At 36.0% G+C, this 12,715-nt stretch overlaps 1 protein-coding gene across 3 annotated transcripts in view; it reads right to left on the bottom strand.

The window, feature by feature from the left end:
* The window catches only part of LOC129746341 (uncharacterized), a 583,019-nt gene that overhangs the window by 136,122 nt on the left and 434,182 nt on the right, over window positions 1–12,715 (bottom strand). For all 3 annotated transcript variants that reach the window (XM_055739955.1, XM_055739954.1, XM_055739953.1), the window contains exon 10: window positions 543–721. In XM_055739955.1, coding sequence (XP_055595930.1) covers window positions 543–721 — 179 coding nt within the window. The remainder of the gene's footprint in view (window positions 1–542; window positions 722–12,715) is intronic.

Consider the following 12,715-nt stretch of genomic DNA (forward strand, 5'->3'; position numbering starts at 1 on the left):
TCTGTATCTTCCACTTCATAGTAGTTGGCCCGTGCCGAACAAAATTTTCGTATGCTTCTAAATAAAACAATACCCGCTCATTTTCACTATCTTTCATTTCTTCTAACTTTCTATCTGTCTATGGAAATTTCAAAATCTTAATTGTCTTAATAATCATAAATAAAGGCGGGGCTTCAACTGTATTTGGTTGATTTATGGAAGAAATACTCAAAAACATTTGTAAGTTGGTTCAAAATAAATACTCGATCCGAAATAGGTCCGTAACACTGTATGCCATCATTTAGAGTATGTTCAAATAAAATATATCATTTTGAGGTACAGACTTCTGGATTAGTATTTTCCAAAGTTAGGCTTCTATGGATTTCTTTGATTGATAATTTTTCGGTGATTTATTTAGGACGAAATTAAAACTGCTAAACCAAACAACCAAAGTTAGCTTTCACCACAAAAGTTTAGATCCACCCCATATCTAAAAGCGAGCTCCCGCGACATTCGGATAGAAATAGTCAGCCAAAGGCAAACCGGCAGACAGTGATACTCACGATGAACCCGTAGGCCAGCACATCGTCGCCATATTTCCGGCCCGGCGTGTAGACCAGATCGCCGTGGAGCCAGCGGGCCGCGTAGGCCGGCGGATTGGCACAAAATTCCACGGACAGGTGCAGCGGCGATCCCGGAAAGGCCACCGGTGTTGTGTTCCGAGCAATTACCGTTGGAGCTCCTGGAAGAGAGTTCGAAAAAAAGTGAAAGAAAACCGAAAAAGCTGCAATTAGTAATTTAATTTCGCGAATGGAGTCTACTGTTTCCGGGCAAAGGTTATTGGATTTTCGTTTTTTGGGTGCTCCACGACGGAATTGCGTCCGATGACGACGACGTCGACTAGAAATGGATTCTGCGAACGACGACTCCGACATGAATAGAGGCATCTATAAAATTCGTTTTCTGTTACTGATTGTCAGATGTTGTGTGAAGTTTTATGTCATTTGCCCGGGGGCACAAAAAACCGAAAGCATGGGACAGACATTTTGTGATTTAATTGACCGGGGCTGGGAAAGTAAACGAAACAGCTGTTAGATGTTTGGATCAGTGGCGTTCGGAAGTAAATGAACATTTTAAGTCAATTCAGAAAATTGAGATGTTTTCTGCGCACAGCAAGAATCACTCTTATTCATGACACACAGACTATTACATTTCTTCCGATATATTAAAAAGTTGGAAAAAGTAAGCGATAGCTACTCGCTCATCGCCTCATATACTTTGAACTTATCGCTTAAGCGCTAATCTCTTACTCAAAATTGAAGAACCACTTTTCAGTAGCAATCCATAAAAATACTGTTAAATTTTCTGATAAGACAGTGCACAGTGATACAGATCATCAATATACTGATGCTTAATAAAAAGTGCCCAGGGATGACGACAGAGACATTTGATGTTTTGGGCAACATTGTTCAGTTGCACTGTTATACAAGAAGTATATTCTGGTGTTAAATTTATTGCCAAGGGGTTCCCCAAAAGCGAGATAAAAATGCTTACTAGTATGTTATTCAAATTAAACTTTGATGTTTTCGACGAAGGCTTCCATTTTTACAAAATTCATGATACATGAAATGTCAAAATCCTTAATACAATCTTTGTACCTTTGTTTCAAAATCCTCAATACAATCTTTGTACCTGAAAATTATGACATTTTCGTAGGTGATGGAAAGGATTAGAGAAACATGAGGTAGAACGAAAGAACATAAGCCGTAAATATCATAAATTTTTTGAAAAAATACAAAGGCTCACCGGCAGGACTTGAACCTTCAATCTTCGCTTCAGTACAAGCAACGGCGCATTAGCCGATTTCACCACGGTGAACGCAACGAAATCGGCCAACACGAGCAATCGAGCTCCGCCGATCAACTGCTGGACCTTCTATCAAATGACCATGCATGTGAACTTTCCCACTATTTTTCTCTCTTGTTTCTCTATCACGTTCACCGTGGTGAAATTGGCCAACGCGCCGTTGTAGTGAAGCGAAGATTGCAGGTTCTAGTTCTGCCGGTGAGCCGTTGTATCTTTTTCGAAAAATTACTGATATTTACGGCTTATGTTCTTTCGTTCTTTGATACCTCATGTTTCTCTTATCTTTTCCATCACCTACGAAAATGTCAAATTCCTATTAAGCACATCACCCTCTGGAGTTACACTTTGTAGAACTAATAAAATAGTTCGCCATCTTCAAAACAAAGTTGCCAAGCAAAGATCTACAATTCCTTCTAACATCATGATGGATTTAACAGTTGCTGAAGCTCTGTAGAAAGCATTTGATGAATATTTCCGAAGGCTAGTTTTCAACCAAAAAAGATTGATTTAATAAACTTCCCCACCTTCCTCCTCCCAAGAGGGTTCAGAAATAGCAAGTGGTGTATTCTACTCTACTCCAAAATATTAAATTCGGTATCAAATTTAGATGATTGATAGAGCAGTGGAGTGAGGAAATACAAGAGTAACAATCCTGACTGTTGTGGTGTTTTCTTTCAGGAGAAACAACTCTGCAATAATTCCGGCGAAGAACTAAATGCTATATAACTCGATTTATTAATCACTCACGTTACATGAAATTCATTTTTCATCTTGCATTTATTCTCTCTTTACAAGCCGAAAAAACCCATACTGCTTTCTCCTAGCTTCGCCTAAATCCTACATTACTTTCTTTTAAACTTAATTTTTTTAAGATAATTTTTCTAAATTCTTTTAAACTTTCAGGACTTTCATTTTTCAACTTCTGATAACCCTATTCTACGATAAGTAATGTGTGATAAGTATTTGCACAGAAAACTAGAGAACGGGCCCCAAACACAAACACAAATCTAGTGGCTTTTAGCTAAATAACTCAGCGATTTTGATAGTCAACATTTAAGAACACTCAGAACATAAACAATCCAAATTTGATTGTCCAGATCGCATTGAACAGGGTTTATCTAGTTTTCTTATTTTTGGAGTGTAGAAGAACCAGCTAAATAAAATTGGCATCTCCATTAATATTCTCGGAAAACGAAGTATTTTTCTATAGGCAATGTTGTCTCTTTTAGTACTTGTTTTGCATGGTGAATTAGTTAGAAGAAGAGAAAGGAAAGACAAAGTTTAGTTATGAGTATGTCTACCAGGGTTTAAAATTAATTATAATTTCAAAAAGAATTATGTTAACATTTGTATGACGATGGATGGGTGGATGAGCACATTTTTTTTATTAGGGCCAAACTTTTTCACCAATTTCAGTTCATAAGGAAGCAAATAAAAACAAATCAATTGAAAACTTTCCATCCATTGTCGTTTGATTTTGGCAAAATGCTTACACCTGAACTGTGGGCCGTTCCTGCTTCCTGGACTGATTTCAATACTTCCGGAAATATTCTAAAAGCTTCAAATATCAAATATGGGTCACTCATCAGACCGAAGTAATTGCATCGAAATTATCCGGACAGTTTATAAGAATTTAAATTGGACACCACCGAAAAATTCCAATGTTCTTTGAACGTAGTGATTTTTTTGGTTTTAGAATTCACATAATTACTTCGTTCCTACATAATATTATTTAATCAATTTTTTTTTTTGGACTAAACCAACTTGACATAAAAATTTTACAATTTCATATTCTATCCTTCATATTCTAATCTCATTACAGAACATATCTTCTTTAACAATGCTTTATTGGAGGGAAATTACCACTGACCATTCGTTGAATTTGAAAATATACTATTTTCATACTCAAAATTCTAAAAATTGAACAATTTCCATATTCAAGATAAAAACTCACGAAAGTTGATTGGGTTTTGAATCCTTTTGTTATTAGTAGAAAGTGCTATTTTCTGTTCGGGTAGAAAAATTTAAAAAAAAAAATACCGGTAACGACAACTAGTGTCTCTTAGCTAAGTTGAAAAAAATCATGGTTAGTTCTTATACACGCTTGGGGCTCCAGCCTGAACTTTGGTTCTCTGTGGTATTTGTAAACAAACTCAATTTAATTTCTGCAATTTTTTACTTACAGATGGCCAAAATGTTCCCAATCTGATATCTTCCACTTTATTAACAACAATATCGGCAACTTCCGTTCAAAACTATCTTGAATCTTCTGTACATTATCAACATCAGCTTTTTGCTTTCACCAATCCAACATGTCAGCGCCCATGCAACGACGATTCTATCCATGATGAATATAGTATGGTGGTCTCACATGCCAAATTGCATGCTCAGCCATATTGAAAATAGTTTTGACAGCTGGCTGAAGTGTTTACGAAAAAGGGGGTCCAGAGATGCCAGGTATTTGAGATAAAAATTCAGAGAAATTTGGAAAAAAAGTCTATGTATGTCTGTGCACAAGCTTATCGTAGACCAAAGATCAAAAGATTGGAAACTAAACTGTGTTTTAGTTTATTTTATTTTATTTAAATTACACTTCCGGAAACAAAGAAATAATTTGAGTATACAATGAATTCATTTTATTCGAAACACTTTTTTGTATCTTAAATTACAATACACTCCGCAATTTTCGGATGCTCCGAAATACCTGTGATTATTCGTGATAATAGGAAAGATTATTTAAGGGTGGACCAAACAACCAAAATTCTAAACTGAATGTTGCTTGTCCGATCCTTGGCATCAAGGTCGGACTCAGGGAGTTCACCTTCGAAGCGGCAATCGAGGCTACCACCACCCTTCAGCTCATCGGTTCCCTCGTTCAAAAGTGCCAAAAAATTTATCCGGATTTCCCAAATGCTACCCATCAGATCCGGATTACTCGATCGGATCTTCTAGAGCAGCGATGGCAACAGACGGAGGTCCTCCTGAAGCAACTTCTTCATCTCGATGAAGATTGGATGTTCCTGCAGGAGGGCCAGCCGCTCATTGGACGATGGAATGTAATGCCTCGCTATGTTACCATCCGATTCTATGACTTTTTGCTGCTTTTAGACAGCTCTTGGAAGAAAAAAGTGTTGAATAAGCATAAATTTGTCATAAGTAATGCATAATTAATGTTACTCACCGCTACCGACAAAGCTGGCACCGTCATTTATAGGTCTAATCTCTTCCAACTTTGCTTACCAGCCAGAAGCTCAGCCGGAAGATTTTGTTTCGATTCTATGAATTATATTTGAAAAAATCAAGGGAAATCTTTTTCTAAGCAATATCTTGATGATTGGCAAAACTCAGAGCAAATCAGAGCACCTGGCATCCCAGCAGGCCAACAGCCAGCTGTCAAAATTCGGCTGCGTTTCGCCCCCTCCTTCGCATCCAACCCTCGTCTACTTTTTGCCAAAGTGAGACCACCATATCTAGATTCATCATGATTCTATCCTACACTGCTAAAAATCCACACTTAAAATATATGTTTCTCCACACATACGCTATTGGATTTCTTCCGTTATATGATACAAATAAAATTTATGTTTCACACATAGCTTTCATGATTATCATCTTTGAATTATTTCACAAAATCAAAATGGCTGCAATTAGAAAAAAAACGAAGTGCCGTATAGAAACACGCAATTTTGTTTTACCAATACAATAGTTAAATAATTATCTAATATAAAGTTAAACTGCAATTTTCGCCAAGCAAGGACTGCAGAGTTCTTGAATATTATCTCTTCTCCCATCCCCGAATAGCGATCGGGCCTTCAATGACAACAAAACGCAGGTTAATGAAAGGTGAGTTGAGAATTCATTTTATGTTGCTGATTAATGTTAAATTTATTTACATCTGCTTCTAGATCAATACAATCCATTTTCTTGCTCGGATGCTGAGTAGGAGCGTGAAAAAAACGGCTCGGACGATTGGCCACAGATTTCGAACAACATTTAGGACGTTAAACAAAAAAAATAAGGATAAAATTTAATAAATCTGTAAAAATAAATATAATTAATAAAAAAAATGGTATTTAGGAAATATGACTGCATAATTTTAACGCCGGAAAGTAGATAAGAGAAAAAATATTATTCAACAATCTGCTGCCTATTTTTAGTAGTTTTTCAAACGAATATTTCAAACATATAACATCTATGTGTGAAATTTTATCATGTCCATGTGTCGCATATAGCGTTGAAATATTTCCCATAATATATGTGTGGCACACATTTTTCAATTGGAAGACAAATTGCAAAAATCTATATAGGTCGACACATACCCCTAATATGTGGATTTTTTGCAGTGTACACGCTCAGACGTATATACCAATTTTATTGTATACGCTGCTAACTCCGTTTCCGAATCTGGGTAAACTTCTAGAGCTACTCACTTTTGGAAAACTAACAGAACACTTGACAGTTGATGCCAAAACCTCGAAAAATATTCCCAGGGTCAGTTCTGCTACAGTTTAATTGTAATTCTGTCGTATTTCGGATTCTTTATCCAGTTTAGAATTTTTGATTATTGGTTCGAATCATCTTGAGAAAATAGATTTGAAAAGGTGTTTAAAATTGAAGTTCAATTATCTTTCTGCATTTAATTCCAAATTTTATCTATGGTTTTCGAAACTCATGTGCATTTTTTATAGAGAAAATAATTTTCCGAATTTAATAAAAAAAAACAGAAATAATACTAAGATTTTATTTCATACTAGCTGATCCCATACGAACTCCGTTTCGCTTTTGAACTTGGAATATGTCATGAACAGTTTGTATGAAAGTCATTTGCCGAAAATGTTCCAGAAGCAATTCCGAATTAATTGTTAAGTAATAATTGCAAAAATATTGGACGATTACTTTTTCTGTCGCCTGCTACTAAATTTGAAATCAGGAATCCATTGACCGTGCCAATAAAAACCCCGTGTATAAATTTTGACTCGATCGTTGCATAACAACGCTCTTATTGCCAAAAAGTTAAACCCCTTCGGTGGCATAACATAACACTCTTTGATACCTGAAATTGATTGCCCCCTCAAAACTCCCGTGTGCAAATTTTCAAACAGTGAAAATTAATTAATATGGACGACCCTTTCGTCGACCCCTGGCAAAATATTTGACATCTGAAATCGATTGCCCGTCCCCGAAACTTACCGTGTGCTAATTTTCATTACAATCCGATGTCAAATAACGACGATATTGCAAAAATATTGAACGGTTAATATGAACGACCCTCTTTGCCGGCCCCTTATACTGAATTTAATACCCGAAATCCATTGCTCGTCCCTCAAAACTCTCGTGTACCAAATTTCATCTGAATCCTATGTATAATAACGACAATATCGCATAAACAGTGAATAGTTAATAGGGACGACCCCTTTGGTCGACCCCTGTTTTTAATTTCGATAAGTGGAATCAACTTTTTGTCCCTAATAACTCCTATGTGCAAATTTTCATCCCAATCCGATGTATAAAAACGTCAATATCCGATGTATAAAAACGTCAGATATTGAAAATTTGTATGGACGACCCCTTTTGCCGGCTCCTTACACTAAATTTGATACCTCAAATCGATTGCACGTCACTCAAAACTATCGTGTATCAATTTTCAGCTGAATACGATGTATAATAACGTCAATATCGCAAAAACAGCGAACATTCAATATGGACGACCCCTTTGGCTGACCCCTTACAAAAAAGTTGACACCTGAAATCGATTGCTCGTCTTTCAAAACACTCATGTGCAAATTTTCAACACGATCCGACGAAAAGTAACGTCAATATCGCGAAAACAATATTTGTCTTGTATGGACGACCCCCTTCAGAAGGGGTCGTCCGAAAATTTGAAAACATTTTTCATCCTTCTTGGTCCTAATGAGCATCCATGCCAAATTTCAGACCTCTAGCTCTTAAGACGGCTGAGTCTATAGAGGACAAACAAACAAACAAACAAACAAACAAACAAACAAACATACAGAAATTGCTTTTTATATATATAGACTAGCTGATCCCATACGAACTCCGTTTCGCTTTCAACTTGGAATATGTCATGAACAGTTTTTATGAAAGTAAATTTCTATATCCAAGTATTTTCCAGATGCACTTCACAATTCCTTGTTAAGTAAAAATTGCTAATACATTGCATGATCACTTTTTCTGTCGTCTGCTACTAAATTTGAAATCAGGAATCAATTGACCGTCCAAAAAAACTCCCCTGTATGAACAATGCAATTATTGCCAAAAATTTAAATCCCTTTCGGTGGCCTCTTATACAATCTTTGATATCTGAAATTTATTGCCCTTAGCTCAAAATTTTCAAAGCAATCCATTGCATGAAAACGTTGAAAAATTTATTAATATGGACGACCCCTTTCGTTAACCTCTGGCAAAACATTTGACATCTGAAATCGATTGCCCATCCCCGAAAACAACCGTGTGCAAATTTTCATCCCAATCCGATGTCAAAAAACGACAATATTGCAGAAATATTGAAAGGTTAATATGGACGACCCCCTTTACTAACCCCTTATACTGAATTTGATATCTCAAATCGATTGCACGTCACTCAAAACTGTCGTGTATCAATTTTCATCTGAATACGATGAATAATGACGTCAATATCGTAAATATAGCGAACAGTTAATATGGACGACCCCTTTGGCTGACCCCTTACACAAAATTTGACACCTGAAATCAATTGCTCGTATTTCAGAACATGCATGTGCAAATTTTCTACACAATCCGACGGAAAATAACGTCAATATCGCGAAAATAATATTTGTCTTGTATGGACGACCCCCTTCAGAAGGGGTCATCCAAAAAGCTTGGAATATGTCATGAACAGTTTGTATGAAAGTCAATTTCCAAGCATTTTCCTGATGCACTTTCAAATTCATTGTTAAGTTATAATTGCAAAAATATTGGACGATCACTTTTCTGCCGTCTGCTACTAAATTTGAAATCAGGAATCAATTGACCGTGCCAAAAAACCCCTGTGTATAATTTTCGACTGGATTGTTGCATAACAACGCCAATATTACAGAAAAGTTAAACCATTTTCGGTGGCCTCTTATACAATCTTTGATATCTGAAATCGATTGCTCTTCCCTCAAAACACCCGTGTGTAAATTTTCAAAGCAATCCATTGCACAATAACGTCAATATTGCTAAAAACAGCAAAAAAATAATTATTATGGACGAACCCTTTAGTCAACCCCTGGCAAACTATTTGACATTTGAAATCGATTTCCCGTCCCTAAAAACTACCGTGTGCAAATTTTCATACCAATCCGATGTATGATAACGACGATATTGCCAAAATATTGAATGGTTCATATGGACGACCCCCTTTTCCGGCCCCTTACACTTAATTTAATACCGGAAATCGAATGCCCGTCCCTAAAAACTTTCGTGTACCAATTTTCATCTAAATCCGTTGTATAATAACGACAATATCGCATTAACAGTGAATAGTTAATATGGACGATCCCTTTGGCCGACCCCTGACTTTAATTTGGATAAGTAAAATCAATTGTTTTTCCGTAATAACTCCTATGTGCAAATTTTCATCCCAATCCGATGTATAAAAACATCAAAATCACAAAAACATTGAAAAGTTAATATGGACGACCCCTTTTGCCGTCCCCTTACACTGAATTTGATACCTCAAATCGATTGCACGACACTCAAAACTATCGTGTACCAATTTTCATCTGAATACGATTTATAATAACGTCAATATCGCAAAAACTACGAACAGTTGATATGGACGACCCCTTTGGCTGACCCCTTACAAAAAAGTTGACACCTGAAATCGATTGCTCGTCTTTCAAAATACTCATGTCCACATTTTCAACACGATCCGACGAAAAGTAACGTCAATAAGGCGAAATCAATATTTGTCATGTATGGACGACCCCCTTCAGAAGGGGTCATCCGAAAATCTGAAAACATTTTTCATCATTCCTGGTCCTAATGAGCATCCATGCCAAATCTCAGACCTCTAGCTCTTAAGACGGCTGAGTCTATAGAGGACAAACAAACAAACAAACATACAGAAATTGCTTTTTATATATATAGATAGATTCAGTTTCGAAGTTCTTTAATTCAATGCTTATGCAGAATTCAAACATAAAAAAGCTTCAAAATTGCTATCCAGAGTTGCAAATTCAAAATCATATTCATCCTTCGCAATTCATATTTTAATTCAGATTCGCAAGTCGTATAAAAAATAAACAGTTGAAACTGTGAATTCATATTGATCCCCAAAACAACAGATTTTAGAGTTCATGATGAGATTCATGGTTTTGGGCTCTGTAACAAATTTCAATTCTTGGCTCATATTTGAAATTCTGATCTGCAATATTCGAAATTCAGATTCAACTTCAAACGATCAAAACACGATGAAATTATTACGATGCCTATTTCGCTGAGGAATTCAAATTGCTAGATCACAGTTATTATGATTGTTTGTTTTATTTAAAAAAATTAAGATTTTAAACCAAAGTCAGTTTGTATTCACTATTCAGCTGGAAATCACAAAGCGAACTTTATTTTAATTTTCATTTTAAAAAAAAGTCATACTCAGGATTCAAATTATGGAACTAATTTTTGACGAAAAATATTTGCTGATAAAGAAACATGTGATCTTCCAGTTATAACGTGCAGGGAATTCCATCTTTCTTCGGCCGATTGTTTAACATAATAAATATTGCATTTTTGTTCAAGAGTCAATTTTTAAATTGAAACCTTAAATTCAGATTAAGGAAACACATAATTTTAATCTTGAAATTTGACTTTTGAAAATTTGATTAATTTTCATTGATGGTTAAATCTTATGAATTGGTTAAGTTAGTGTTGATTTAATAAGCTTATTTGATTTAAGTATCGAATAAGTTTTATAAGAAAGTTTAAGTTGTCGAGTCCGAAGAATTAATTTCGAAAATGCCTTCCTGAATCGCTTTCTTTAGATCCTTTCCTCAACGCAATACTCTATCAACTGAATTATATACCTTTTTTTGGTCGCCAGATCTCAATGTTCCTATATTCTCTACATAAGTTTTCTTTAAAACTAAACTCATAAGTTTTTTTTGAGCAAATTCAAAAGTTTCAATCGTCGATAAAAGTAAATCATTTTAATCACTTTAGGGTTCATAATACAAATCAAGCTTGGAATTTTCAAGATTTTAAGAGGTATTTTCAAAAGTTTTTATTCAATACGATAAACTTAATGTGAAAGAACTCGAAAGTGAATGATGAAATAGTGTTAAGGAATATTTCTTTTTGAAATTTTCTTTTTGAAAAACATCAATGAAACTTCATTATGAATTATATTATCCTGGTTACGAAATAAGATTACAAATAAACCGTTTCATCATGTTAAAAAAATCATATTCCAAATACAATACAATAAAATATAATTCTTTTTCCAATTTCAATTAAGAAGAGGGATCATTGGAATTGTTGGGATTTCTGTCCAACTTCATACCGTCAATCTATTTTAAGGTTTTTGATTTTTTTCCTGGGATTTTCATCCTATCGGATTGTTCATCCCTAAAGGCTTGTGAAGAGTTTCAAAGAGTTTTTTTAATTAAGGAGTTATCAATTTCAAAACATTCGGTTCTATCAACCAAGTAAGGGCAAATAGCAAATTCGTGCAAAATTTTACGTTCGGCATCTATTTCTGTTTTGTAAAATCTTTTTTTTTTAAATCTTTTTTTTATAATCCACTGGTTGTCAATTTTTTCATGAATTTCTGAGTGTTTCAATGATAAACTTTCTAAAACGTGAATGTTGGAAATCTTTTCTAGGCAAAACGCCTTCTCTGGATTTTTGTCGACCGGCAAAAGTCACCGAAAAACCGAAGCCAACAAACCTAATGGGACATTTAATTTTTCCTGTTCGAAATCCGAGAATTCCGAGAGAGAGCATCAGATACGGCGAATATGACGGCACTTGGATGTCCTTTCCTTGTCCTGTTGTGTGTGCCCTCGCGAGTCTTGTGCGACCTTCAGGCTATGGCATCCGACTTTTATTATTGACCTAGGCGCTGCCTGTCGTCATTCGTCGGCAACTTTATTCTCTCAATTGGAGCCTGGCCGGGATCTGGTTCCGGAAGGGCCTTGGCAGAGAGACACCACCCAAGAGGACCCGAGCAAGAAACGCTTCATGAATACCGAACAGCTCGACAAAGCCCTGTGAATGAGGGGAAATTAGATAAAATTTCCCATTATGGCGAATTTTTCCCGTTGGGAGCTTTTTTTCTCGTTTCTGCCGCTCCTATTCGGAATCTGTGTGTTAGGACAGGACTATATCCCTCCGAATCCCTCTTCCTATTTTGCCTTCGAGGTCGCCATTTGCCTTCGGAGGCCAAGTTTAATTGAGAAGTTTATTTGGAAGATATTTGATCAAATTCTGGCTCTCTGTTCCTCGGCCTTGTGAGTGTCTGGCTGAGGGTCTATTTGGATTGTGTGTTTTGCTTCCGGACGCAATTTTGGGCATCATCTTTCGGAGATGCAATAAGATTATGGAGCCGGACGAGGACCGAGGCTTTTGTTTGTCGGTTCTTGGACCTACTATTCCCCGCGATAAGTGATGGTAAACATGGCATAAAAGCATATCTGGCCGAATGCCTTGCAAATAAACATCCAATTTACGCATCTGCTTCGGGAGATGATATGATTTGGATGGGAGCTTTACATAGTTAGTTGCGTTCGCGAAAACAAAAACAGGCAGGACATACGCGGAAAGAAATTAACGGTCTTGATTGCTGATAACGAACGTTAATTTATTTTTTGTTGTCAGAATATTTTCATCAGGGTCATATTAAAAAGGA

This window comes from Uranotaenia lowii, chromosome 2 (assembly GCF_029784155.1).
Source record: "Uranotaenia lowii strain MFRU-FL chromosome 2, ASM2978415v1, whole genome shotgun sequence".
Classification (NCBI taxonomy): Eukaryota; Metazoa; Arthropoda; class Insecta; order Diptera; family Culicidae; genus Uranotaenia; species Uranotaenia lowii.